At 37.4% G+C, this 25,551-nt stretch overlaps 1 protein-coding gene across 6 annotated transcripts; it reads right to left on the minus strand.

Annotated features, from left to right (window-relative positions):
• Positions 1-11,564: 11,564 nt before the first annotated feature.
• On the minus strand, positions 11,565-22,391 carry LOC121254984 (E3 ubiquitin-protein ligase RGLG5). Of its 6 annotated transcripts, none has more exons than XM_041155250.1 (13): positions 22,306-22,391; positions 22,140-22,211; positions 21,456-21,835; positions 20,752-20,836; positions 20,538-20,678; positions 20,284-20,397; positions 20,089-20,186; positions 13,519-13,598; positions 13,316-13,421; positions 13,091-13,218; positions 12,761-12,992; positions 12,510-12,566; positions 11,565-12,370 (listed from the first exon to the last, which is right to left on the minus strand). In XM_041155250.1, exons 3-13 carry the CDS (start codon positions 21,741-21,743, stop codon positions 12,290-12,292), a joined length of 1,410 nt encoding a protein of 469 aa, XP_041011184.1. In that variant the 5' UTR covers positions 21,744-21,835; positions 22,140-22,211; positions 22,306-22,391; the 3' UTR covers positions 11,565-12,289. The 6 variants fall into 6 exon arrangements, with proteins under 6 accessions (XP_041011184.1, XP_041011185.1, XP_041011187.1 ...); XM_041155251.1 differs by having other exon boundaries at positions 21,456-21,891; positions 22,306-22,373; XM_041155253.1 differs by lacking the exon at positions 22,306-22,391 and having other exon boundaries at positions 22,140-22,226.
• Positions 22,392-25,551: the final 3,160 nt, after the last annotated feature.

Here is a 25,551-nt window from a genome sequence, read left to right on the forward strand (position 1 = left end):
TGTGACATACTTACAACATATAGTAACGTGACATAGAATATATTCTGTATCAGATAAGTTTTTCATGACAGAATAATTCGTGTAATAGATAAAACATGTGATGACATGACATGGCATATATATAACAACATACGAACATAAACTGTAGTTTCCTTACCCATCACACATACACAATGAACTGATAGTGAGTTAAGAGCTAACTTACCTCGATCGTCGCGTTCTACGATAATAAAACGCGAAACACGAAGAACTGGAAGAGGGTATTCTAAAAGTTAGAAATTTAATTACTAACAATTAGAAATGTGAAAAGAGACAACTTAGAATAAAATTACCATTTTACCCTCTACATGTGGAAAAATGATCATTTTACCCCTAACTTAAGGATTTCACATCCTTACTCCAAAAATTACCAAAATGTAAATTTTGTCCTAAACTCAAATATGAACTAAGAAAAAATTTAAAATCATTCACAACTATGGAAAACTCACTACGGCCGAAACATTCATAGGTTATTTCTCTTGATTTCGGTTGCAATTTATTTCATCTTCAAAACCCATGATTAAACCAAATTTTTGTAACAAGGATCTTCCTATCTTAAGTTTAAAAAAAACACTTAAAATATCCATAAATCAAAGCTAATCATCAACACCAAACTTTTTGTAAAAAGACCCAAACTTTTTAACAAAAAGTAAACCTTTAAATCACAAGTTTTGACCTTAATAAAATCATTTCCAAGAATTCCAAAAAAAAAAATCAAATCTTACTTCTAACATATTCATAACATCATCCTAAGATCAACCATGCTTTAAATCATCAAACAAAAGTCACCAAAATACCAAAACAACACTTGGAGTTTTTGGTTTTTCACTTAGTCCAAAAACAGAAACTTTTCTCTCAACTAACTTTGATCAATCTCTTGATCCATGGCAAAAAGATGTGTGATCTTCAAACTAAAACATCTAATGGTTTAAAAATGTGTCCTAAAGAAGATCCAACCATCAAACTTAAAATCACATGGCTAAAACTCAATACAACATAGATCTAACCCAAAAACATCAAATCTTAGGCCTAACCAAAATCCTCTTGCATAGAAAAATCATATCTTTAAAACTAATACTAAATATCTTCAAAATAACATCCTAACATGTATATAAGAGACTTAGGATCATCATATAAAAGTATCAAAGCCTTTGGAATAAGATCAAACCATGAAATAATCAAACTTTCACAAAACAAAAGTTGTTTTTCCACTTCCAGTTTTCAACTTTATAGATCTAAGAAAATCTATTATCAAAAACTTTATCCATGCAACAAAACCTCAATAAACATTCATAAACACATGCTAACAACACTTCATAAAATTTTCAGACCAAGATATGTTCATTAGCTTAGTCAAAAATTCTAAAACATAACATACTCTCCAGTTTCACGCCCAGAATGACCTTTCCATCATTAAAAATACTTTTGACAAATCAAATGAGTATGGAATGAGACTAATAAGATATCCACAGAAACTACACTCAAAGAAGAATAACTATTATGAAAGAGCTATCGTGCGAAAATACATACAAAGGGTCAAAAATTTTCATGCAAAAAGACCCAGAAATCTGCCCGAAAGAGCTCTTTTGAGTTTCTCTCTAAGAACGGAGTGAAAAAGTGATAAAATGGAGTGAAATGTGTCTTGCACGACTTTATACTTTTGGAGGGGGAAGTTATGGGCTTGAATGATTGGAGGTGGCTATGTGACATAAAATGGAGAATAGTGAGAGGAAAGGATTGCCTGTAGCAACTGTGAGATATGAAGGTTGATGGGGTGGATTGCTTCTTCACATCAAGGCATTATTGGGTGCAGCGATTGGCAGTGGATGATCTGCCATGTGGGGGAGGAAATTTCTTCAAGAAGCTTTGCCAAGGTGGCCAAATTCGTGGGCCTTGGTGGGTCCCAACCAAGTGGACTTCAATTGGGGTTTAAAGGGTGTTTGGTTAGAGTTTGAGATGCTTTCAAACCCAAAACTAATTTTTCTTGACCCAATCAAATTTTCAAGGTTTAAAAGGTTGGGTAATGATGTCTTAACAAGGGTTGATTAATTAATAGCATGTGAAAGTGATTTAATCAAGTGATTAAACACAATGCTAGAAATCAAATTAAAAAAGGTTTAGAGACCAACTTTGGGGTTTGGGAAACCGTTTCTTCGGTTTCAACCAGACTTTTGGGGTTTCAATTGCATTCCAACCATTTAGAGTTTTGCTAGGATTGAAACCCTCTTTGGTCTGGCACAATTTGGTTGATCAGATGAAACAAAATTTTGCTTAGGTGGCATGATCTCACACCTTGATTTCCTCACAAATCTATCTAATGGTTCCTCTTTGTGCCAAGTGTCTAATCCTATTCACTGTGTGGCTAAGATCTTGCCAAGTGTCCAAATAAAACTTCTCTAACGTAATTTGTACATTCCACACTGTGATTTTAAAAATACTACATTGGGTGCGCTTATCGAGATTACTATTCACTCCAAAAAAATACGTAATAAACTTAGTACTAAAAAATCGTAAATATTCATATTAACCTATAGTGAAAATCGTTTACCGAAATTCAACCCCAAAGTGCCCCTAAAAATAATTTCACAATTTTGAACATGCGTTTCGTCCGTAATTATGAAAATTGGCTATTGCGCCATAAAATCCTAAATAATCAACTGAGTCTAATGGCGTAGATCATAACACATTCTGGCACTTCTAACTATCTGAAATAATTAAACTCATATTTCTAGTATCATAGTTAGTGATAACATTAACTATGTTGACAGACTAAAACATGTGCGATTGATCCATTCATAAAAACTTAGGAGTTTTCACGAGATTCTTAAAGTCAATAGAAATTCCACCAGTGAATTTCTAACGAGTTATTACACCGCTCAAGCAAAGGCATGTCAGAGAGTTCTCTTGATAGACCGCTCGAGCGGAGGGAAGTCAGAAAGTTTGCTTGAAAAGCCGCTCGACAAATGGCTCAAGCTATTGTAGGAAACAGGTTCGCTCGATGTAGGCTCGACACTCCGCTACAGCGAACATCACTATTTTTGAAATTATTAAGGTTTCTGCCGCATGAAGTATATATATGTATTTGTTTTGACTTGTGACCGTACAGAGTGAATAGTAGCCACCCCACACTATTGTATTGTGATTCCTCAATAAATAAAAATTCTCTGTAGCTCCCGTGGACGTAAGCAATTTTCTAAATCACGTAAATTATTGTGTCGTGTGTGATTACTTGTTCTTTTGTATTTACTTTTACTTTATTGTCATCATTTTTCACAACAATTGATATCAAGAGCCAAGGTTCGGGTCTAAGGAGAAACAATGGCTGGAGAGGAAGTGGAAGTATTGGGGATTGAGAAGTTCGATGTCAGGATTATGGATACTGGAGGATACAGATAGAGGACTACCTCTATAGGAAGAGACTTCATCTTCCATTGTTGGGGAAGAAGCCGGACAGCATGTCAGTTACTGATTGGAACCTATTAGATCGATAGGTTTTAGGGGTTATTCGGCTAACCCTATCGAGATCCGTTGCACATAACGTCATCAAGGATAAGATAACTACGGATCTCATAGTGGCTTTGTCAGGTATGTATGAAAAACTGTCAGCGAATAACAAGTACATTTGATGAAAAAGTTATTCAATTTGAAGATGGCAAATGGTACGTCTATTGCACAACATCTGAATGATTTTAATACTATCACAAATCAATTATCATCTGTTGAAATTGAATTTGATGATAAGATATGCGCACTAATCCTATTAGCATCACTGCCAAATAGTTGGGAAGTCATGAGAATGACTGTCAGTATTTCTACTGATAAGTCAAAGTTAAAATATGATGATATTCGTGGTGTGATTTTGGCAAAGGAGGTGCGCAGGAGAGATTCAGGCGAGACCTCGGGTTCGAGTTCAACACTGAATGTTGACTCTCGGGGGAGAGCACAACAAAGGAACTCAAACAGAGATAGATCAAAATCAAAGAACAGGAGCAAGATCAAGTCAAGGCCTGGTCAGCAGGCAACTTGCTGGACTTGTGGCAAAGCTGGCCACATAAAAAGGAACTATAGAATCTCAAGAAGACCGAGAATGATAGTGCTAATGTAGTAACTGAAGAAGTATAAGATGCACTATTACTTGCAGTTCATAATCCAGTTGATGAGTGGATACTTTATTCAGGGGCTTTCTTCCATACATCTTCCCATCGGGAGATAATGTAGAACTATGTTGCAGGTGATTTTGGGAAGGTGTACCTGACTTGTAGAGAGGCTTTGAACGTAGTAGGGATGTGAGACATTGATATTGCACTCTCTAATACGAACAAATGGACCTTTGGGAAGGTTAGACACATTCCTGAGTTGAAGAAGAATCTCATTTCTGTTGGCCAGCTCAATGATTGTGGCCATTCAGTAGTGTTCTCAGATAGCACCTAGAATGTCACCAAAAGGGCATTGGTACTAGCTCGTGGTAATAAAACTGATACACTTTATATGACTACTGGTTTGAATAATACTATTACTACTAACGTTGCAGAGAGCACAACAGATTTGTGGCATTGCAGGCTTGGCCATATGAGTCAGAAGGGTATGAAAGAACTTCTATCTAAAGGCAAGCTACCAGAGCTGAATTCAGTTGATCTCAGTATGTGTGGGAGTTGCATTATGGGAAAATAGAAAAAGGTTAGTTTCTTGATGAGTGGCAAAACACTGAAGACGGTAAAACTGGATCTTGTGCACACAGATGTGTGGGGACCTTTCCTAGTAGCATCCCTTGGAGGTTCTCGTTACTATGTCACGTTCATTGATGTAACACCCCGCATTTTAGTGTATTTTTACTAAAGGAATATTTTTATTTATTTAAATTTATTCTCTTATTTTAAAATTGGTTGGATTTTTAATGAGTTTATTTTTATGATTTTAATTTGGTGAAAATTAATTTTTATGTGCTTTCTTAATATTTATTTATTGTTATGCATTTAAATTGCTTTTATTATTTATTTAATTACTGTGGGATTTAATTATTTCAATTTGACTTTACCATTACGTTTAAATTATTTTATTTAACTTGTGGTTTTGAAATCGTTTTCGTTGGATCATTTTTGTGACTCAAGTTATGAGGATTGGACCTTATTTCTTTTCCCTCTATTTTTCTTTTCCTTTTCTTTTTCTTTTCTTCTTTTCTTTTTTTTTTCTTTTCTTTTTCTCCTCTCTGATTTCCTTCCCGTGCGCGCGTAGTTTCCTCTCTCTCTCTCCGTCCGATCTTCCTCTCCCCCAGCCCGCCGCCGTGCGCTGGCGGTGGTCGACACCGCCAGGCTCCTTCGCTCCCCCTGCCGCCGGCGACCAACCCTCATCAATTCCAGCTTCCCTCGAGCCGTCGTGAGCCTCTACGCACGGCTGGAAGCCGCGGCACTCTTTCCGCCGCTGCGCCGCCATCGCACCACCATTGGCCACCATCTTCCTACCACATCATCCTCGACCTCTTAGCAACCCATTGGACCCAACCCCAGCTCCGATCCGCCACCGGTGAAGCTCCACCATCTACATTTTCGATTTGGGCATTTTGGTCTTCTACCGCCCATTTCGCCGCCACCCACGGCAAACCACCACCACCACTAGCTTCACCGACCTCTCTAGGCCCTACCCTACCATTTTTGGGTCTTCGTTTGTCCTCGTTGAAAAGTGGGTATCTGTGACCCACGGCCACAGTGTATTTTACACTGTGGTGTTGCTCAGACATCACCACTTGCAGCTTCGTGATCCTCCGGAAATTATTATATTGCACTGTAAGTATTTCTCCAAAGAACTTTCGTAATTTAAATGTATTTTTGCACTAACCCATTTCACTGTATTTTTGGCATGCCGGACTGAGTCCGAGGAGTTCGGGGGTCGGATGGATTTGTGATTGGAGTTGTTTGGTTGGATTTGATTGGATTGGTAATTGTTGGTTTGGATATTGTGTTGGTACATGTGCATTTCATTATTTCATGCATGATCATGTTTGTAAAAGAAAACTGGGTTTTCATGTGAGAATGGATTTTTGGTGCGTGTGTATCACGACCCAAGCCGAGATGGGGCATTAACTCGGTGGAGCTCCTCTGGTTACTCGGGAGCGGAATATACTGAGTAAGGTCCCCTGGATTGTCGCCGGGCGACAATGTGATCGGACGAGATGGTCTCGTGCCGACTCCGTGGTCCTTCTGCTGGCGGGGACTAGAGGATGTCTGGCCACGTACGCGCTGAGCGCGAAACTGGGCATCGCTCGTTGCGTAGTGTGGGTGCTTGGCCATGTACGCGCTGGGTGCGGAACTGAGCACCGCTACGAAGCCAGGACGTGCGGATGGTCCATAGGGGAGGCCATGGTGCATATGGAAATAATGCATGGTGCATTTGGAATTAATGCATTATTTTCTGGGAAAATAGTGCGAGTTGGTTTTTGGGTAAATCATTTTCTGGGAAAATATTTTACGGATATTTTGGGCCAAATGGGATTTTGGCGTGTGTTGGAAAATTATCATTTTCGGGGAAAATGATGTTTTGTGGAAAATGCATATTTTTCGTGTGCATGCATGTTAGTTGCATTTAATGCATTTTATATTACGTTGTTGTTTTGGGTTATACTTACCTGCGATACCATTTTGTGGTAACGCAGATTTTGATGCAGATGAGGAGGAGGAGGGCGAGCCTGAGGCGACGGCTCCGCCTGAGGAGTGATCTGGGATCACTCGTTTGTTTATCTGGAACTATTGTAAATTATTTTATGGATGACTGTATAACTGTTATTTAAATCTTTACTGATGTTTGATTGTAAATAAATTCTGGTACTTAGTTGACTATCCGCTGCATTATTTTATTTGTACACTGTTGCATGTACACACACTGGCACTTCGTTGGGATGTGTGACCGTGTTGTCACCATCCTGGCGTCTCGATCCCTGTGTATTTATATAAGGGGGATTGGGGGCTCCACAATTGATGAACACAACAGGAATGTATGAGTCTATTTTTTGAAGCATAAATCTGATGTATTTAATGTGTTCAAAACTTGGAATGCCAAGTTGAGACAGAGACAGACTTTAAACTGAAATATTTGAGGTCTGATAATGGTGGTGAGTATATTGATGGTGGGTTCAAGGAGTACTGTGCAGCTCAGGGTATCATAATGGAGAAGACCATTCCTAGGACACCACAACAAAATGGAGTTGTTGAACGCATAAGCAGAACCAAAAATGAGCATGCTAGAAGCATGAGGCTACACGATGGGTTACCACCTACTTTCTGGGCAGATGCAGTCAGCACTGCAGTCTACTTGATAAATAAAGGGCCATCAGTTCCGTTCGATTGTGGATTGCCTGAGGAGGCTTGGAGCAGGAAAGAGGTCAAGTTTTCTCACCTTAAAACTTTTGGTTGTCTTTCTTATATTCTTATTGATTTTGATGCTCGTAGTAAACTTGAAGCTAAGTCAAGGAAATGTTATTTCATAGGCTATGGAGACGAGGCATTTGGCTATCGTTTTTGAGATGATCAGGGTCGAAAGATTATAAGAAGCAGGAATGTGATTTTCAATGAAAAGATTGTGTACAAGGACAAGTCCAGTACAGTTGCTAAAGCAGCTCCTCAGGAATCTGAGTTTGTGAGATTGGACAACCTACCAAAGGCCACAGTGCAGATAGGACTATTCGTCCTCCATAACATTTCTCACCTACTTTGAATTATATTCTGTTGATAGATAGTGGAGAATCGCAAAGTTACCAAGAAACCTTGCAAGATGAAAATTCTAGCAAGTGAGAGCTGGCCATGAAGAATGAGATGGATTTCTTGTTAGGAAATCAGACATGGGAGTTGACAGAACTTCCATTGGGGAAGAAGGCATTACACAACAAGTGGGTGTATCGAGTGAAGACTGAGCATTATGGCAGTCAAAGGTACAAGGCCAGACTTGTTGTAAAAGGCTTTTAGCAGAAACAGAGCATTGATTACTTTGAGATCTTTTCTCCTATGGTAAAGATCACAACCATCAGGTTAGTATTAACTATGGTTGCTACTGAAGATTTATTTATTGAGCAATTAGATGTGAAGACAACTTTTTTTTTTTTTTTAGACCTTCAAAAAGACATCTACATGCATTAACCTGGGGGGTTTGTAGTATAGGAAAAGGAAGGTTCAGTTTGCAGACTGAAGAAGAGCTTGTATGGCCTGAAGCAAGCTCCTAGACAGTGGTACAAGAAACTTGACAGTTTTATGTACAGTGCAAGGTACATCAGATGTCAGGCAGATCACTGTTGCTATGTAAGGTAGTTTGACAATTCTTATATTATTTTGTTGTTATATGTAGATGGCATGCTTATTGGAGGGGCTAGTATTAATGAGATCAATAATCTGAAGAAGCAGACGTCAAAGCACTTTACAATGAATGATTTGGGAGTTGCAAAGCAAATCTTTGGCATGAGAATTGTCAGAGACAGAGTCAGAGACACATTGAGACTCTCGCAGGCTAAGTATGTGAGAAAGGTACTCAGTAGGTTCAATATGGACAAGGCCAAGCCAGTTGGCACACCCATGGGCAATCACTTTAGACTCAGTAAGGATCAGTCACCAAAGTTAGAAGAGGAACAAAACTATATGAGTAAGGTTCCTTATGCCTCAACTATTGGTTCACTTATGTATGATATGGTTTGCACTAGACTAGATATTGCCCATGCATTGGGAGTTGTGAGTAGATAAAGGAAGCAGTGAAGTGGATTTTGAGGTACCTAAAAGGCTCCTAAAAAACGTGCTTGTGTTTCTCAGGAAAAGGCTTAGAGGTGCAAAGCTATGTTGATGTTGATTTAACTGGAGATACTGATAGCAAAAAGAGTACCACAAGGTTTGTTTACACTCTGGGTGGTACTGCAATTTCATGATGTTCCAATCTACGGAAGACAGTTTCTTTGTCAACTATAGAAGCTGAGTACATTGCAGTTTCAGAAGCTACAAAGGAGAGGATTTGGCTACAGGGCTTCTTGGAGGAATTAGGTAGAAAGAATCAGAATGGCACTCTCTACAGCGACTGTCAAAGTGCCATATTCCTTGTCAAGAACCTAGCGTTTCATTCCAAAACTAAGCACATTCAGATCAGCTATCACTTTATACGATCATTGTTAGATGACGGACATTTGTTACTTGAGAAAATTTGTGGAAGTAAGAACCCTGCTGATATGTTAACAAAGGGTGTTACACTTGAAAAACTAAAGTTGTGCACAACTTCAAGCATGAAGACAGGGGCAGTGAGTTGCAGAGGTAGAAGATATCATATTTGAGCAAAGGGCGATACTATGGGTGCACCAGTCTCCGAGTGGGAGAATTGTTGAGTATTGTGGAGTCTGGTCCACACCGCTCGAGCGGAGTCTCTAGCCGCTCGAGCGAAGACAAGTTAGAGAATTCGCTCGAGACAACTCAATAGACCGCTCAAGCAAAGGCAAGTCAGACAGTTCGCTCGACAGCCCTCGACATACCACTCAAGTGCAGGGAAGTCAGAGAATTCGCTTGAAGAGTCACTCGACACATGGCTCAAGCTATTGCAGGAAACAGGTTTGCTCGATACAAACTCAACACGTCGCTCAAGTGAACATCACTATTTCTGAAATTATTAGGTTTTCCGCCACATGAAGTATTTATATGTATTTGTGTTGACTTGTGACCGTACAAACTGAATAGTAGCCGTCCCACGCTATTGTATTGTGATTCCTCAAGAAATAAAAATCCTCTGTAACTCCTATGGGCGTAAGCAATTTACCGAATTACGTAAATTATTGTGTCGTGTGTGATTGCTTGTTCTTTCGTGTTTACTTTTACTTTATTGTCATCGTTTTTCACAACACTTTCTATGTGGTGTCACTCACCCTTTTGTTGGACTAACTACACTCTGCAGACCACTTCTCCTCGTTTTTCACAAAATCAATGAGAGAATATCATCTTTGCCTTCCACTTGTCAAGAAAAGTTTCTTCTTTGCCTTCCCTTTATCCTCGGAAGGTGGTCTATCCTCTTTTGTTGGTGTGATCCTCACATGCTCTCCAATGTATAGATCTCAAATGTCATTTACTTTCAGAAATGAAACACAAAATTTTGAAAATTTTTGTCAAGTTTTGTACGATTAGACACTCTGAAAACAAGCACTCATTTTTTATCTCAGTTCATCTCTAATTATTTTATCACTGTTCATTGACTGTACTATACACAAAAAGCTGCGAATGGAGCCTCTCCTTCCTCTCTCTCGTGTTCATCTTTCGGCAGCAAAACCTACAAGTGGAGAATGTGCTTTCAGCTGTCTGCTTGTCTCGTACGAGTCGTCTCCCATTGGTTGAATTGATGTTCGTACTCTTGACTATTCAAATACCGTTTGTCTCGTACGTGAGAGCTAATATTACTGGGTCCCAGTTTTTCAAATAATGTTTCATAAAATATTACCCAAAAAAACACACAATAATTAGTGGGTTCCAGTTTTTCTTTTTTATCAAATACTACAAAAAAGGTCAAAACATTTTCATCTCATCTCTATAAACAAACATATACATTTTAACAAAATTATCTCATCATCTCATCTCAATTTACATATCTCAATATTATTTACATATATCAAAAAATCTCATCTCATCTCATCTCATCTGTAGAAAAAAAAAAAAAAAAAAAAAAAAAAAAAAAAAAAGGCAAATTTCACCACTGAGCTCATATTTTCGTTCTTACAAACATTCTGCTCCAGTTAATTAATATGCTAGTCTTGCCATTAGCTGCAAAGTTCTCTCTTTCCAATTCCTTTGCCTAAATCTTCGTGCTCTGTTTCATTTATACTGCCTGCTTTATAATAAACACCTGTGTTTAGCCGGTATTAGGCTGGCAAAGTTGGAGAGCTAACGCCTGAAGTGGAACAGTGCTTCTTTTTTTTTTTTTTTCACCACTGAGTCCATGTTTTCATTCTTACGGACAATTGTCTCTGGCTGTTTAATATGTTAATCTATTTGTCACGCCGTAAATAATAATAATAAAGATGGTAAGGGTTAAGAGCAACCGTTGTGGAGATTCAAGTGCAGTTTAGATAGTAAGATAAGATAAAATAAAATAATTTTAAATAAAAATTAAAAATTGAATAGAATATTATTATTATTTTAAAATTTAAAAAAAATAAATTATTTATTATATTTTGTGTGACAATTTAAAAACAAATTATAATGATAAAATAAGATAAAACATTTTTACCATCCAAATCAGACCTGACTTTAAAATGAGAAGTTGGTTAAGGAGCCTTGCCGGGTTCAAGTGTTTTGGTGCCCGAGCCTGATTGAGATTACTGAGATTACTTAAGAATAATATTGTCACCACCAGACCAAATAAACATTTTCTACTATTGATTAAGTCCACGTTCTTGAATTAATATGTATTGCATTCCACGTTCTCCCTAGTCATGCAGTCTTACTTCGCAACATCTCTGAACATCCAGGAGTTTTGTCACAATTCTTCACTTTCACAGAGCAACCACCAACAGTTTGGACCACACATGGAATCATCTCTCGAAAATCCAGAGATGTTAAAAGTAGCAACAACCATGAAAAGCACTTATTTCCGTACAATCCCAAACTTATGTTCATGTTTTAAAAATTAAATCAAATCAGAGCATACTCCTATCACCTTGGATTTCTAGTTTTGCACTGCTCACTAGTATGGATACAACCAAAACATATGAAACAAAGTCTAAAAAGAATATTTAGAAAAAAATGAATGAAAAAATGAGGATGGACCAGATAACAGTCTATCATCGGCTCAGAAGAGGCGGAACAAATCCAGATCTGCAACTGTCCTCAACTAAGCAGCTTTAGCAAGCCATCAAGCTTAGGGGGCATTGGGAGTGGAGACTCCAATGGCCAAATGTTTCATGGAAACTCCAACCAATTTATATCCCTTCTCATAAAGACAACATCCCATTTGCCTTGATCTCTATCAGGCTAGTAGTTATGCAATACCTTTGGATCAGCCTTGTGCCTTAGCCCAAGGAATATATCCACCCTGCACATCCCAAAACTTCCCATTCTCTGACGTAGCTCATCCAAAACCATTTGCATATTATAATTGGGGGAAAAAAGGTAATACTTGATAAATGCTCTTCAACAGGTAACCTTTGGTGCCCCTAAAGCAAAATTGCTGTCAATAAATCATGACAAATTGTGCAGCTTCCACTGAACCAAACATGAGCTATAATAATCTCAGAGATGTGAAACAAAGCCAATCAATAAAGCCTTATTCTAGTCTCGATTGCACGCCGGCAAATGGGGCACACTTCGAGATCTTCTCCACACTCACAACAAGTCTGCCACATAAAAGAGAATGGAATTATTTAAGAATTATTTAAAATACGAAAAAAAAAAAACTTCTCTGTAATAGAAATATTTTTTGTATTTTAACCTAAAGGTGCTAATAAAACAGCAAAGAAATAAAGAGTAATTCACCTGATGCCCACAACCAAAGGCCATGTCCTTTCGATTAGTAAGACAAATAGGGCAAACCTGTACAAGTTCACCACAAATAGATTATACTTGGTGTAGGCGGTGGTGATGAAAATAAAAAACAGTAAGAGCAACAGTAATCTTTCGCAATGACTATATAAAGGGATGAAAAACTTTTTTTGACGCAAATTTGACAAAAAAAGAGAACTAAATAAGAAAAAACCATCTCACTTTCCGGAGAACAATCAAAATACCAGATTATCATAGAGAGAACTTGATGATGGAGCTGTGCTGACTGGAGCATCATATCCTGTCCCAACTGCAGCATCATATCCTGTCCCAACTGCTGCATCATATCCAGTATAAGAAGGATCATATCCACCATAAGGAGATGAGCTTGAATGCTGCGGTTTCAAGCTACTAGAAACTGCACCATATAGAGGTGGGGGAAGAGGAACCCTGTCTGGAGAATTCCCCCTTTGTCTACTGCTTTAACAATGAAGGAAACATATGGAATTAATCCTTATACAACAATGTAAGAATGTGGACCTGCAAAACATTAAATACCACAAACTAAGTATTACCCTAATATCCCGAGCTCAATAGTAGCTTTATATTGAGAAGGTATCTCCATCAGGGCTGCAAGAGCGAATTCGGTCTCTTTTCTAGATGGATCCACATTCTTTGACATGATTTCCGTGAAATTCACGAACTACACACACAACAACAGGCAGTCATTCTCAGGTTAGTGCCTGTTCAATTGTATGACAACAAGATCCTTTCGTATCAAAAAGAGAAATCTTACAAACCTGAAAATTATCAAAGGCTCGAGCAGGGATGTTATCATCAAATTCCCTCATCATGTCCCAAGGCCCATCTCCAACCCCCACCAATATTATTGACAAAGGATACTCACTGGATTCACATTATCATATGAGAAATTTATGACCACGATCAGTGATGAGTAGTAGAGTATTTACCTTTTTTTAGTAAGTAGTAGTAGAGGATTTACCTTGCTTTTACAATTGCATTAATCGTCTTTTGTTCTTGTGGGCTAAGTTGGCCAGACTGAGTATCAACACTTCTTGTCACCTAATGATGCAGGCAGTTACGTGAGGCATAAGTCCCAAAACAGATATGAGATAGCAACAGGGAACACCTGACCCTAAAATTAAACTAATAAGCTTTACCAAACAAGATGGATAATTTTTCTTTTCTCAGGACAGAAATAGGAGTAACACTAACTCTGTTTGTTTCCGCAGAAAATATTTTCTAGAAAAACATTTTCATCTTTTGGCCTGTTTGGAAAGGGTGGAAAAGAGCGGTTAACAGAAAATGGCTAGTGGATCAATAAGAAAATCATGTACATGAGGTGGAAAATGACTTAACCCTCTCCAAGGCAGCACGTCATTTTCCACCCCTTGCTTTACCCAGTTTTCTTCACCCAGACAATAAATAGATGTTGTTTTTTGCTCCAATAAAAATAAGCGAATCTTTGGCTGAAAGAATTTCGTTATTGCAAAATAATCATAAAGATGATTAGATTTAATGTTTCCTCCCCCTTACATGCTCTCTCTCCGTTCCTTCATTCATCATAAACAGAAAATCTTAAAAATTTTATTATTGCAAATAGATAATCTTTTTTTTTTTATGAGTAAATATATTAATACGAATGAAATAAGCATAGCCCGAGTACATAAGAAGTATACAAAAGAACACCTAAATACATTCTAAGATCAAGAGAATAAAGAGAGGAAGTCATGCATATTGTTTCCATTTAGCACAATGACTGAAAACCATAGCATTAAAGTGTGAAAGAAAAGATTCTGTAGTTCCGCCATTGTGCGTTCCCTATCTTCAAAACACCGCTCATTTCTTTCTGACCAAATACACCACATGATACATAACGGAATCATTCTCCATGCTGCTGCCACTTAAGGATGGCCCTGAATCTTCCTCCAGCAAGCCAATAAATCCACCACCCTCGAAGGCATCACCCAAGCAACGTCGACTCTTCGAAAGATCTCATCCCATAACACCTTTGTCACCTCACAATGTAAAAGTAAGTGATCTACTGATTCTCCATCCTTTTTGCATAAATAACACCAATTCATCACAACGCAGCCCCTCTTTCTTAGATTATCCGTGGTCAATATCTTCCCAAGAGCAGCTGTCCATACAAAGAATGCCACTTTAGAGGGCACATGAGACCTCCAGATAGCCTTCCAAGGGAAATGTGCATCAGCTTGTGATAATAATATTTTGTAGTACACCCTGACTGTACATTTCTTGTTGCCATTAATCCTCCATTGCATCTTATCCCCCTGTGCCGTAGTGTTTCCCGTGGCATATATCAAGCTTAAAAAATCCAAAACAGTGGGCAATTCCCAATCATGAAGATCCCGGTTGAAACGGACATTCCATTGAAGAGGGCTGTGAGGAGATCCCCGCACATCTGCCACAGAAGCTTCCTTGTTCGTTGCAATACTATATAGGGCTGGAAACATCGTGTTAAGAGCCCGATCACCACACCAAATGTCTTGCCAGAACCTAATTCTTGTACCCTCTCCAACCACAAACCTGATATGGCTTACAAAACTCGACCACCCCTCCTAATGAATTTCCATAAGCCCACACCATACCCTCCCCGCACTTCCTTTGAGCACCAACCCCCCACTCACTTTCGTGTCTACAAACAATAATTTCTCTCCACAACGACTCCCCCTCCGAGGGATACCTCCACAACCATTTCCCCAGTAAAGCTTTATTAAAGGTCCTCAGGTTGCATACTCCCAATCCCCCATTCGAAATTGGAGAACAAACTTGGGACCAATTAACGAGATGAATTTTCTTTTCCTCCCCCACTCCCCCCCATAAGAAGGCCCGAAATAGTTTTTCAATCCTGTTTGCCACTCCTGCAGGCAAAGGGAACAAAGATAAAAAAAATAAGTGGGAAGGTTAGTTAGAGTACTCTTAAGTAATGTGAGCCGACCCCCTTTCGATAAATACATCCGTTTCCAACCAGCCAGCCTTTTCTCTGTCTTCTCCACGACCCCATCCCAAATGGCTCTAGCCTTAAAAGTCGCCCCCAACGGGAGACCCAAATATTTCATTGGCAACGACGATACTTTACAATCCAGGAGACTAGCCAAATTGTTGATGTTGGGCACTTCACCCACTGCAACCATCTCAGATTTACTCATGTTCACCTTAAGCCCCGATATAGCTTCAAAACATAATAAAATAGCTCGTATAGTTTGAATCTGGCCATGATCCGCTTCACAAAAAAGAAGAGTATCATCTGCAAACAATAGATGGGAAATTATGATTGAGCCATTATTGCCATTACCCACCGAGAAACCTGATAGAAAACCGCCTCCCACCGCTGCCTTAACCATCCGGCCAAGTGCCTCCATGACTATAACAAAGAGAAGAGGGGATAGTGGATCCCTTTGCCTCAACCCACGAGAACTGTTAAAGAAGCCAACTGGGGTGCCATTCACTAGCACTGAGAAATGGGCGGTGGAGACACAATGTTGAATCCAAGAAATCCATTTATTACCAAAGCCACATCTCCCAAGTAGGTATATGAGAAAATCCCAATTCACATGATCATATGCCTTTTCCATGTCAATCTTACATAAAATACTGGGGACTCCCTCCCGCAACCTATGATCCAGGCATTCATTGGCTATTAGAACTGAGTCTAGGATTTGTCTCCCACGAACAAACGCATTTTGAGGCTTAGAAATAATTTTTCCAACACCTGATTTAGGCGATTGGCCAAGACCTTCGCAATGATCTTATAAACTCCACTTACTAGACTTATGGAATAAGAGCAATATAATATAACACACATATCAGTGATTCTCTCTCCTAAAAAAATTTTTCTCTCCGTACACTCAGGAAAAAAAAAAAAAATTGGTTACTGCGATGGGATCAAGCAGGATGAGCCTTCCGAAGGGCATTGCAATAGAACAGAAAATGTTTGTGGTTGCAAGAAATGGACGTCAGGTCACTCTGTTTGAGAAGGGTTGGAAAGTTGCAACAGAGATGAGTTTGGGTCTGGCGACAACTCGTTGGTTCTCTAAAGTATTAGACGATAGCCTGGAGGTTGGGAGGAAGGAGTTCTACTCTGCATATCGAGATGGAGATAGAGGGTATATAGCCCAGCGGTGTTCGAACGCCAGAGGTTTCTTCATGGCATTAGTGGAGTATGGCGGGGGAGGTCGCCGGAGTTGCATCTTTATTCCTAAAGATAGGAATGGAGTGGGATGGAGGAAACTTGCAAAGAAGCTGTTGGAAGCTGGAGGCGGCTGTCTGCGTCTGCCTCCATCAACAACGATGGGACACACGTCAACTTCTCGGTCGTACATGGAGGTGCTTCAAACACAGAAGAGGTCGCCTCGAGACGTGCAGTGCAGTGCTAGGGATAGCAGGTCAGGTTTAGGGGGCACCACTCTTTCGGCAGGGGCTCAGAATCGACAGGGGGAAGGCAGAGAATTGGTTGGTCTGAAAGAAGAAAGTTTACTGATGGCTTTGAACGAGTTGGAGAAGCGTCTGAGTGATATAATTGAGGAAGTGAAGGGACTAAAACGGTGCGTAAAGGGTAAGAGACTTATGCAGGAGGACCTGGGCCAGGCTTGTGGCATTTTGGGCTCCTACTTGGGCCGAGATAAAGGGTCCATGGGTTGCAAGGTCTCTGGCCAGCCGAAGGAAGTTGACAGGGCCATTGGCTCTGATGCTGGGCCAAAGCCCATGGGGAGGCCTCCATCATGTAAACAGCAAGGCTCGGTATGGAGGAAGAAGATGCAGCAGGGCATGGGCTCGGTGACTGTAGCTGAGCCACCGTCGCAAGGGGAGGGTTAGGCGACCTCGCCGAAGGCGGCCGACGTTCTGTCCGAGTCCCTGCTGGCGTCGAGTGCCATTATGGAGAACGGAAACACGAACCTCAGTTGTCGCGTCTCTCTAAACAACTCTGTTGCGGGCGCCGGCGATCCTTCAACATCGGAATCTACACAAAACCTCTCGCCGGTGACTTCTGGTGATCCCACGCGTTTAACCTAGATGATTAGCACATCGGAAATTGAAGAGGTGAATTTAATCCCCTCGGGGTCCCCTATGTCTTTGGCTGGGCAGAGTATTTGTAACTCTCTCACTGGAGTTCGTGAGCTGGAATACTTATCGGACATTGGAGGGGATCACTGTGAAGTTCTCCCTAGGGGGAGGGGTCTGACGGGGGAAACTTACAGTTGGCCATCTGTGAAGTCACTGAAGGGGACTATCTTGGGGGGGGTTTGCTGATCCCATATGTATGGTTCATCCTAGCCCTAACTCAGAAAGATTCATTTCAGAATGAGTCTTTAAGAAAGTTGAAGATATTCAAGATATTATTGGGGTGTCCTGTGTAGGTTATGAAGAACAGTTTAGAGCTCTTCTAGTAGCCATTGAAGACAACAGTTTGAAATCAGCCATTAAGAGAGATCGGGAACTTAAAAGGCTTGAATGTACTATCAAATATGCGGCAAAGGAAGGGAGTGGTGGAAGGGATAGACTCAAGGGGAGGGGGGAAGGGAGTGGTGGAAGGGGTAGACTCAAGGGGAGGGGGGCCACTCTTGCTTATGAAGCCTAAGATCCTCTCTTGGAACGTGCAAGGGCTTAATGATCGCAATAAGCACCTTCGCATTAAATCTTTATTGCGAGCTTGGAAGGTTGATGTGGTGTGTTTACAAGAAACAAAGTTACGGGTCATTGATAGAAGAATTATTCGCACTTTGTGGGGGTGTTCATATGTGGGTTGGTCATATTTGGCTTCGTCTGGAGCATCAGGTGGTATTCTCCTCATGTGGGATAAAAGGGTGGTGGAGGCGGTAGAGGAGGGTGTTGGTTCTTTTTCGGTTGCGAGCCGTTTTAAAAATGTGGTAGATGGGTGGAAGAGGGCTTTCGCGGGTATATATGGGCCTAACTCGAGTAGAGATAGGAGAAGACTTTGGGAGGATTTGGTGGGCTTATACTTTTCTTGGGAGGTGCCATGGTGTATGGGTGGAGATTTTAACATCGTCTATTTTCCTAGCGAGAGATCGGGGGATTGTAGACTCTCTCTAGCTATGGAAGAGTTCTCGGAATTCATTTTTGATCTAGATCTCATGGATTTTCCTATGGTCAATGGTGAATTCACATGGTCTAATAGTCGGGGACGGTCGAGATTGGATAGATTTCTAGCCTCTTCGTCATGGGAGGCTCATTATTCCGGATTTGTGCCAAAAGAGGCTAACCCGTGTTTGCTCGGATCATTTTCCTATCCTATTAGATTGTAGAGGCATTCATGGGGGACAACGGTACTTCAAGTTTGAAAATATGTGGTTAGCAGATGATGGTTTTGTGGAGAAGGTGCGATTTTGGTGGGCCTCTTATCATTTTAAAGGTACCCCCAGTTTCATTTTAGCAGGTAAGCTTAAGGCATTGAAACAAGATATAAAAAAGTGGAACTCGGAAGTTTTTGGTAATGTTGCCAACCAAAAAGAGTCCCTTATGGAGGAACTACAGGATTTGGAGGGAAGGGAGTTGATGGAAGATACATCGGAGGAGATGAAATTGAGGAAGAATTCAGTAGTGACGGATTTGGAGAGGGTTCTGTTGATGGAGAAGATTTCTTGGCGACAGAAATCCAGGACCCTTTGGCTGAAAAAGGGGGATAAATGTACGAAATTCTTTCATAAAGTGGCTAATTCTCACAGGCGTAACAATGCCATTGAGACTCTTCATTCAGGTACTCAAATGATCACTTCCCCCTCTGAATTAGAAAATCATATTGTACATTACTATGAGGACCTCCTCACAGAACCGGCATGTTGGAGGCCGAAGCTTGATAACTTGTTGTTTGAGTCCATTGACTCGCAAAGTGCGAGTTGGCTGGAAAGAATTTTTGAAGAAGATGAAGTTCATAAGGTTATTATTAGCATGGCCAAGGATAAAGCACGGGGCCCGGATGGCTTCTCAATGTGATTTTTTCAAACATATTGGGATATTATCAAATGTGACGTTATGAAGGTTTTTGGGGAATTTCACTCTTTCAGAAAGTTTGAAAAATGCCTCAATGCAACTTTCATTGCTCTTATTCCAAAGAAACATCTTTCATAAAATTTGAAAAATGCCTCAATGCTCTTATTAGATTGAATTTCTATGTTTCTAGAGTATATTAATACTATGAACAAAAGTCTTGATATATTAAGTCATATAGTACAGTCATGGTTTTCAATGCAACCAAAAACCCAAAAACCAGAAATTCATTTCCATATCATCTACGGTGTCAACCAAAACATTGAAAATCAGTAATTCTTCCAGAAAATATTTTCATTTGAACACATTTTCCAATTTTCCTCCTATGTAAAATAAAATAAAATTAAAAATTAAAAAAAAAAAAAAAAAAAAAAAAAAAAAAAAAAAAAACACCAGCCTAACTGGAATAAACCTTACAACACTTTGTAGAATATCAATCAAAAAGCTAAAACTTCATGCAAAGCTCAACCACTCAAAAAGTATATCATTTTGGATCCAAAAACCCAAAACATAGGTGAATTACCTGCCCATCAGCAATTATCAGTAGAACATGGTATTGGCCAACACTTTGCTCGACAATAGTAATGGCCATCTCAATGATAGGTGCAAAAGATGTTGGTCCTGCCATAAGATTGGAGAAGAAAGGTGGTTTAAGAATCAATTGGTTGAGTTCAACAATTCTAAATACATAGGGGTCTGGTTAAAATAAACACAGCACCTGCGAGTTTCAGTTCAGGGACAATTTCTCTGTATCGTGTCAGAACTTCCTCAAATCCATTACAATGTCTCTCTTCTGGGTAGAAACTGAAGACATTTTGATCATGCGTAGATGCTGAAAAAATATGTAAAACATAACTATCATCTTTATAATGTGAATATTAAATCATGATAAGCAGAATGCTAATGGCCACAATTTTTTTTTTTTTTTTTTTTGGTAAGTAAAACTAATGGCCACAATTCATAGGAAATTACCATCTCCGAATCCAAAACAGGGAATTAAGTTATCCTCGTCAAAAGCAGATAAAGTCTTTCCAATAATTGATATTGCTCGTTGATAGGGATTTTGACCATTTCCGATGTGATGTAAACTTCGTCGGTTGAATGACCTAGCACCTAATTTACAGAAAAACTAAGCATACTGCATCCCAAGTACATACAAATTGAAAGCATCAAGATGAGACTGAACCTGTCCACTCATTGCTCTTTGTGAAATCAATACCAACAATTAAATTAGAAGATTCTAGGCCAGCATGTGCAAGAGCAGCAGTAACCTGTGGTCAATCATTCCATTATTCAGCAAAAGCATAAACATTTAAATTTGATAAAGGACTTCTCAATCGGAGAAGGTTAAGAGTAGGTATAGAAAAATATCAATGATACAATGAGTGCTTGAGACAGACACAAACAAGCAATGAAAGAATTATAAGATGTCAAGAAAGGAAATAACAACACTGGCCATATTCATTGGATGATAGAAATTTTGACTACACATTTTACTACTCGTAATTAGAAGTGGAACTTATTCAAGAGACATAATACAACCTTTTTTCCCCAAGGCAACCTACTTGCATTTATATTGTTACAATATTCCAGGGAGAAGAGGCTTTACAGGAGCTTCTCAGGTAAATTATTGGTAGAATGCTGGAGGTTGAAGTTTTCAGAAGTTGACATTTAGATATAAATTATTGATTTCAAAGCCCATTGGTGAAAACCCACTTGGAAGCTTGATATCAGCTTAAAACTCTAAAAGAGAAGCGTTGCTTTAACAACTCTTTAACTCCAAAAACAGTAGCAAACAAAATCGAGCAGCCAAAGTTTTGCCATCGTTAACATCCATGATAGTAAGGCACTTCTGATATCAAATCACACACACGCTGTAAATAGTCTGACCTCATCCAAGGACCGGTAGTTATCTGCAATCTTCGAGTATCTTCTATCCAATGTTCTCTGCGGCTGGGGTACCTCCGAGCCATAATTAAAAGATGGTTGCGAGCCATAATTAAATGAAGTAGAGGGCGGTGGAGCATGGGGATGCTGAGGCGTGTAATAAGGGTTTTGCTGAGGGTACGACGGTTGTGCATACCCATACTGATTCCATGTTGAAGAACCACCAGAACCACCAGACCCATATGACGCCACTCCTCTCCGACCCGAGCCCTTCGAACTTTTTCCCCCCATCACAAATAAAAATCACAGCGCTTCTTCAATTCACAGCAATCTCAAATCTCTTCCAAACACATCAAGGCAACCAAAGCAGTCCCGACTATACGCTAAAATTCACCGGCAATGTATATCAAACACCTTGAGGGCGCTAACAAAATGTCCACTATAAATCGAATAAGAAAGGTCAACTATCTCGTTTACCAGCAAAATACGTGACAAGCGCTAAAAATGCAAAAGGATATATAAACGTATCAAACAACTGAAAGAAATTTAAACAACTGAAAGAAATTTCTGAGCAATATGAAACAAAGACCAAGACAAATAGAAATCGGCGGCTAGAGACGACCGACCGAGTCTTCAATTGACAACTACCTTGCCAAACACGTTTGAGTATATAAGAATTCTCCATACCTTGTCTGGAACATTCACGAGCCTCCAAAGAAAGAAGAACTGCAAATTGGGTTTTGATAGTCACGGATGAACCTGCAAAGAGAGTGACTATCTACAGAGTTATTTGATTCAACATATATACAATTATTTTAGTATCAGATTTCCATAAACGTGATGTAGACAGTACCAATCGAAAACGCAACCTCACGAGCAAGGAAGCCGCGCGCAAAAGGACAAAGCAAGGTGAGTCAACTACTCCATCATCCGCTGTTCCAATTCAATCAACGTTTCCATGTGATTAATAAATTAAACTATAATTTTGATTTATCTCATTTAATTATTATAATTTTTTTTAAAAATTATAAATTTATTAATAATTACTACTTTAATCATTAACAAAATATTAAAAAAAAATTAAAATATACAAATGAGCACATTTGAGAGTCATATTATCATTTTCCTTACCATTATCTTCATTTGAAAGAAACAAAAAAACATATATTAGATAATTAGGCAAGTTCTTTTTTTAGATATTAGATAAATAAACATATATTTATTTTGACCCAATTAACGTAATTTCATATATAATACCAGAATAACTATATAAATCATTTGCAACTATAATTTAATTCATTATAAAGAATTTTATTCAATATCCAAATCAATAGTGTATATAAAAAAATCAATATCTCCAAAAAAATATAATTATGTATTAACAAACGAAAGTTTAATAATTTAAGGTATTAAGTAATCAAATATTAATTTTAATATTACATCTCAACAATAATAGAGACATGCAAAATTTAACATTTATAGAGTTTGAAAATATAATTTTATTTGCATTATATAGGTTGATTGCGGGTTATATAAGTCGACTCGCAATTAATCTAATTAATAATTATGTCTAATCGAGTTAAATCACTCAAAATCATTTATAAATTTAAACCATTTTATTTCATGTTATATTTGTGTATGTTGGATTTACAAGTCGTATAATATATCCCCACCCATAGATTGGTGCCAAATCATCCAAGTTCATGTCAAGTGAGCTTTCTTTTTCATACTCTTGACAAATTTTCTAACAAAATCTACCTGAATTACATCACTATTAATTTATTTATCGAAATTTGTCACTATATGTTTCATCATGCATTTGTACACACGAGATACACTAACGACATCCATAAAGAATATATTATAGTTTCTCTAAAAATGTTTAAATTTTCAAGAATTTAAGTATAAAATAACAAAAATGCTTTAGGATCCGAATTTGGGTCCCGAATGCTTTTTTTTTTCTTAATGATTAAGAAAGTGTTTTTAATGATGTTGTAAATTTTTTATTTTTTTAAAAAATATTTATGATGATTAAAAAAATACATGAAAAAAATAAATAAATAAATAAATAAGTGAAGTATAACATTCGGGACATTTTTTCGGGACAAAACTTCGGGAGCCGTAGCAGTACTCATAAAATAAAGATGTTCCTACCATCCAAGTAAAGGATTTTTAAAAATAATGATAATAAATCTTAAATTAAAAACTTTTAGTTCATCTTATTCTTTCTACTAGTATTTTTATTAAAGAAAATCGTTCATTTATCTCGTTCCAAACTTTTTTTCTTAGTTTTTTTCTACATAGTAATTAAGAAAATGTTGCTTATTAATATTGTGATTTTTTTAAAAAAAAATTATTTAAAAGTGTTAAGAAATTATGTGAAAAAAAATATTTAAAAATGTTTTTTTCACATAATTTTTTTAACACTTTTAAATATTTTTTTAAAAAAATCATAATATTATTAAATAATATTTTCTTAATCACTATATAAAAAAAATTTAAAATAAAAAAAATAAAAAACAGAATGCTTGAACGGAATTCCAGCAGGATCCTCGTTTGTTCTTTATGAAACCAAAATTAAATGTAGATAGTGTTGTATAAAAATAAGGAAAATCTAGGGGCTAGGTTTGTACTTTTTCAGAATGGTTATATCTGATTTAAAAAGTTTAAAGCTTTGTTTGAATCTAAAATCATTTCAATTTATCTCAATTTATTATTATAATTTTTTTAAATTTTAATATAAAATATAATAAATAATTTAATTTTTTTAAATTTTAAAATAATAATATTAAAAAATAATATTTTATCATCTTAATTCAACTCAATTCAATTTAACATTTAAACACAGTTTAAAATTAGACTTAATAGTCAAGTTTCAAAATATTTGTTTTTAGAGTTTTGTTACACAACTTCTATCACACTCTACACTTCATATTTTTTTAAATTTTTAAATTTTTTCATATTTTTTTTAAAATTTTTTTTTGAGTTTATTCTTTTTAAATTATTTTAAATTTTTTATTTATTATTTATATAATAAATATTTGATAAAAAAATTAAAAAAAAAAATGTAGAGCGTAAAATGTTAAGAGGTTGCCAAGATTTTTAGTAATCCGTTACCCTCCCGATGAAGGCAACAGCTATCATAGTACGTACAATTGAGTAAAGCTGAAGCCACCGAGGAATTTTCTCGAGGTTAGATCTGACTGACGTGACTACAGCCACGTGGCATTTTTAATGTTAAAAAAAACTATTTTTATCACTTATTCTTGCTATTTAGTTACTACTGTAATTTTTTATTTTATTTTTTAATTTTTTTATTTAATGATTAATAAAATATTTTTTAATAATATTATGATTTATTATTTTTTTAAAAATACATATAAAATAATAATAATAATAATAATATAATGGTACTCCCGCTAACTGTAACTGTAGAGCCACCTATGTTAAAAATAACGAGGCCAGCTGAAATTAAAATTAAAAGCAGATTTATGTTAAAATTTAAAAAAAAAAAAAAAACCAAAGAAGAATGTAAATCTGAGTACCCGTTTTGTGGCAGGGAAATGGCAGTAGACAATCTGTGTACGGTAGGAAAAAATTTAAGACTGTATTTGGATGTTGCAGAAAGTTAAATTGAGTTGAGATGATAAAATATTGTTAAAATATTATTTTTTAATATTATTATTATTTTAAAATTTAAAAAAGTTAAATTGTTTATTATATTTTGTATTAAAATTTAAAAAAATTATAATGATGAGTTGAGATGAATTGAAAGTAATTAAAGAACTAAACGAAGTCTAAGATTGACTTCTACGAGATTAATTTAAAATGAGTTTAAACGTATTTAAATGTCAAATGAGTTTTGTATTTATAACAAGATGAAAAATATTGTAAATGTGTATTAAATAAAAAAAATTGTGTGTCATACAAGAGCTTTTGAATTAAATATTATTTAATAATTTGTGAGTCGTGATTTGTTACGTGATACCGTTGTGTTGGTGTATGGTGGCTTGGTCCTCTACGGTGGCTTCCGGATCAATACCCACTAAAATACAGGATTAAGAAAGAGAAAGTGAAAATAAAAATCTGTGGGCGGGGA

This window comes from Juglans microcarpa x Juglans regia, chromosome 3D, assembly GCF_004785595.1.
Source record: "Juglans microcarpa x Juglans regia isolate MS1-56 chromosome 3D, Jm3101_v1.0, whole genome shotgun sequence".
Lineage (NCBI taxonomy): Eukaryota > Viridiplantae > Streptophyta > Magnoliopsida > Fagales > Juglandaceae > Juglans > Juglans microcarpa x Juglans regia.

Bases quoted from the DNA above. Each gene is read 5' to 3' on its own strand.
- LOC121254984 (XM_041155250.1), bottom strand. From the start codon at position 21,743: ATGGGGGGAAAAAGTTCGAAGGGCTCGGGTCGGAGAGGAGTGGCGTCA. The intron at 20,187-20,283 runs GTGCTGTGTTTA...ATCTTATGGCAG, and splicing joins CCCTGAACTGAAACTCGCAG to GACCAACATCTTTTGCACCT. The intron at 13,422-13,518 runs GTAAATCCTCTA...ATGTGAATCCAG, and splicing joins AATGCAATTGTAAAAGCAAG to TGAGTATCCTTTGTCAATAA.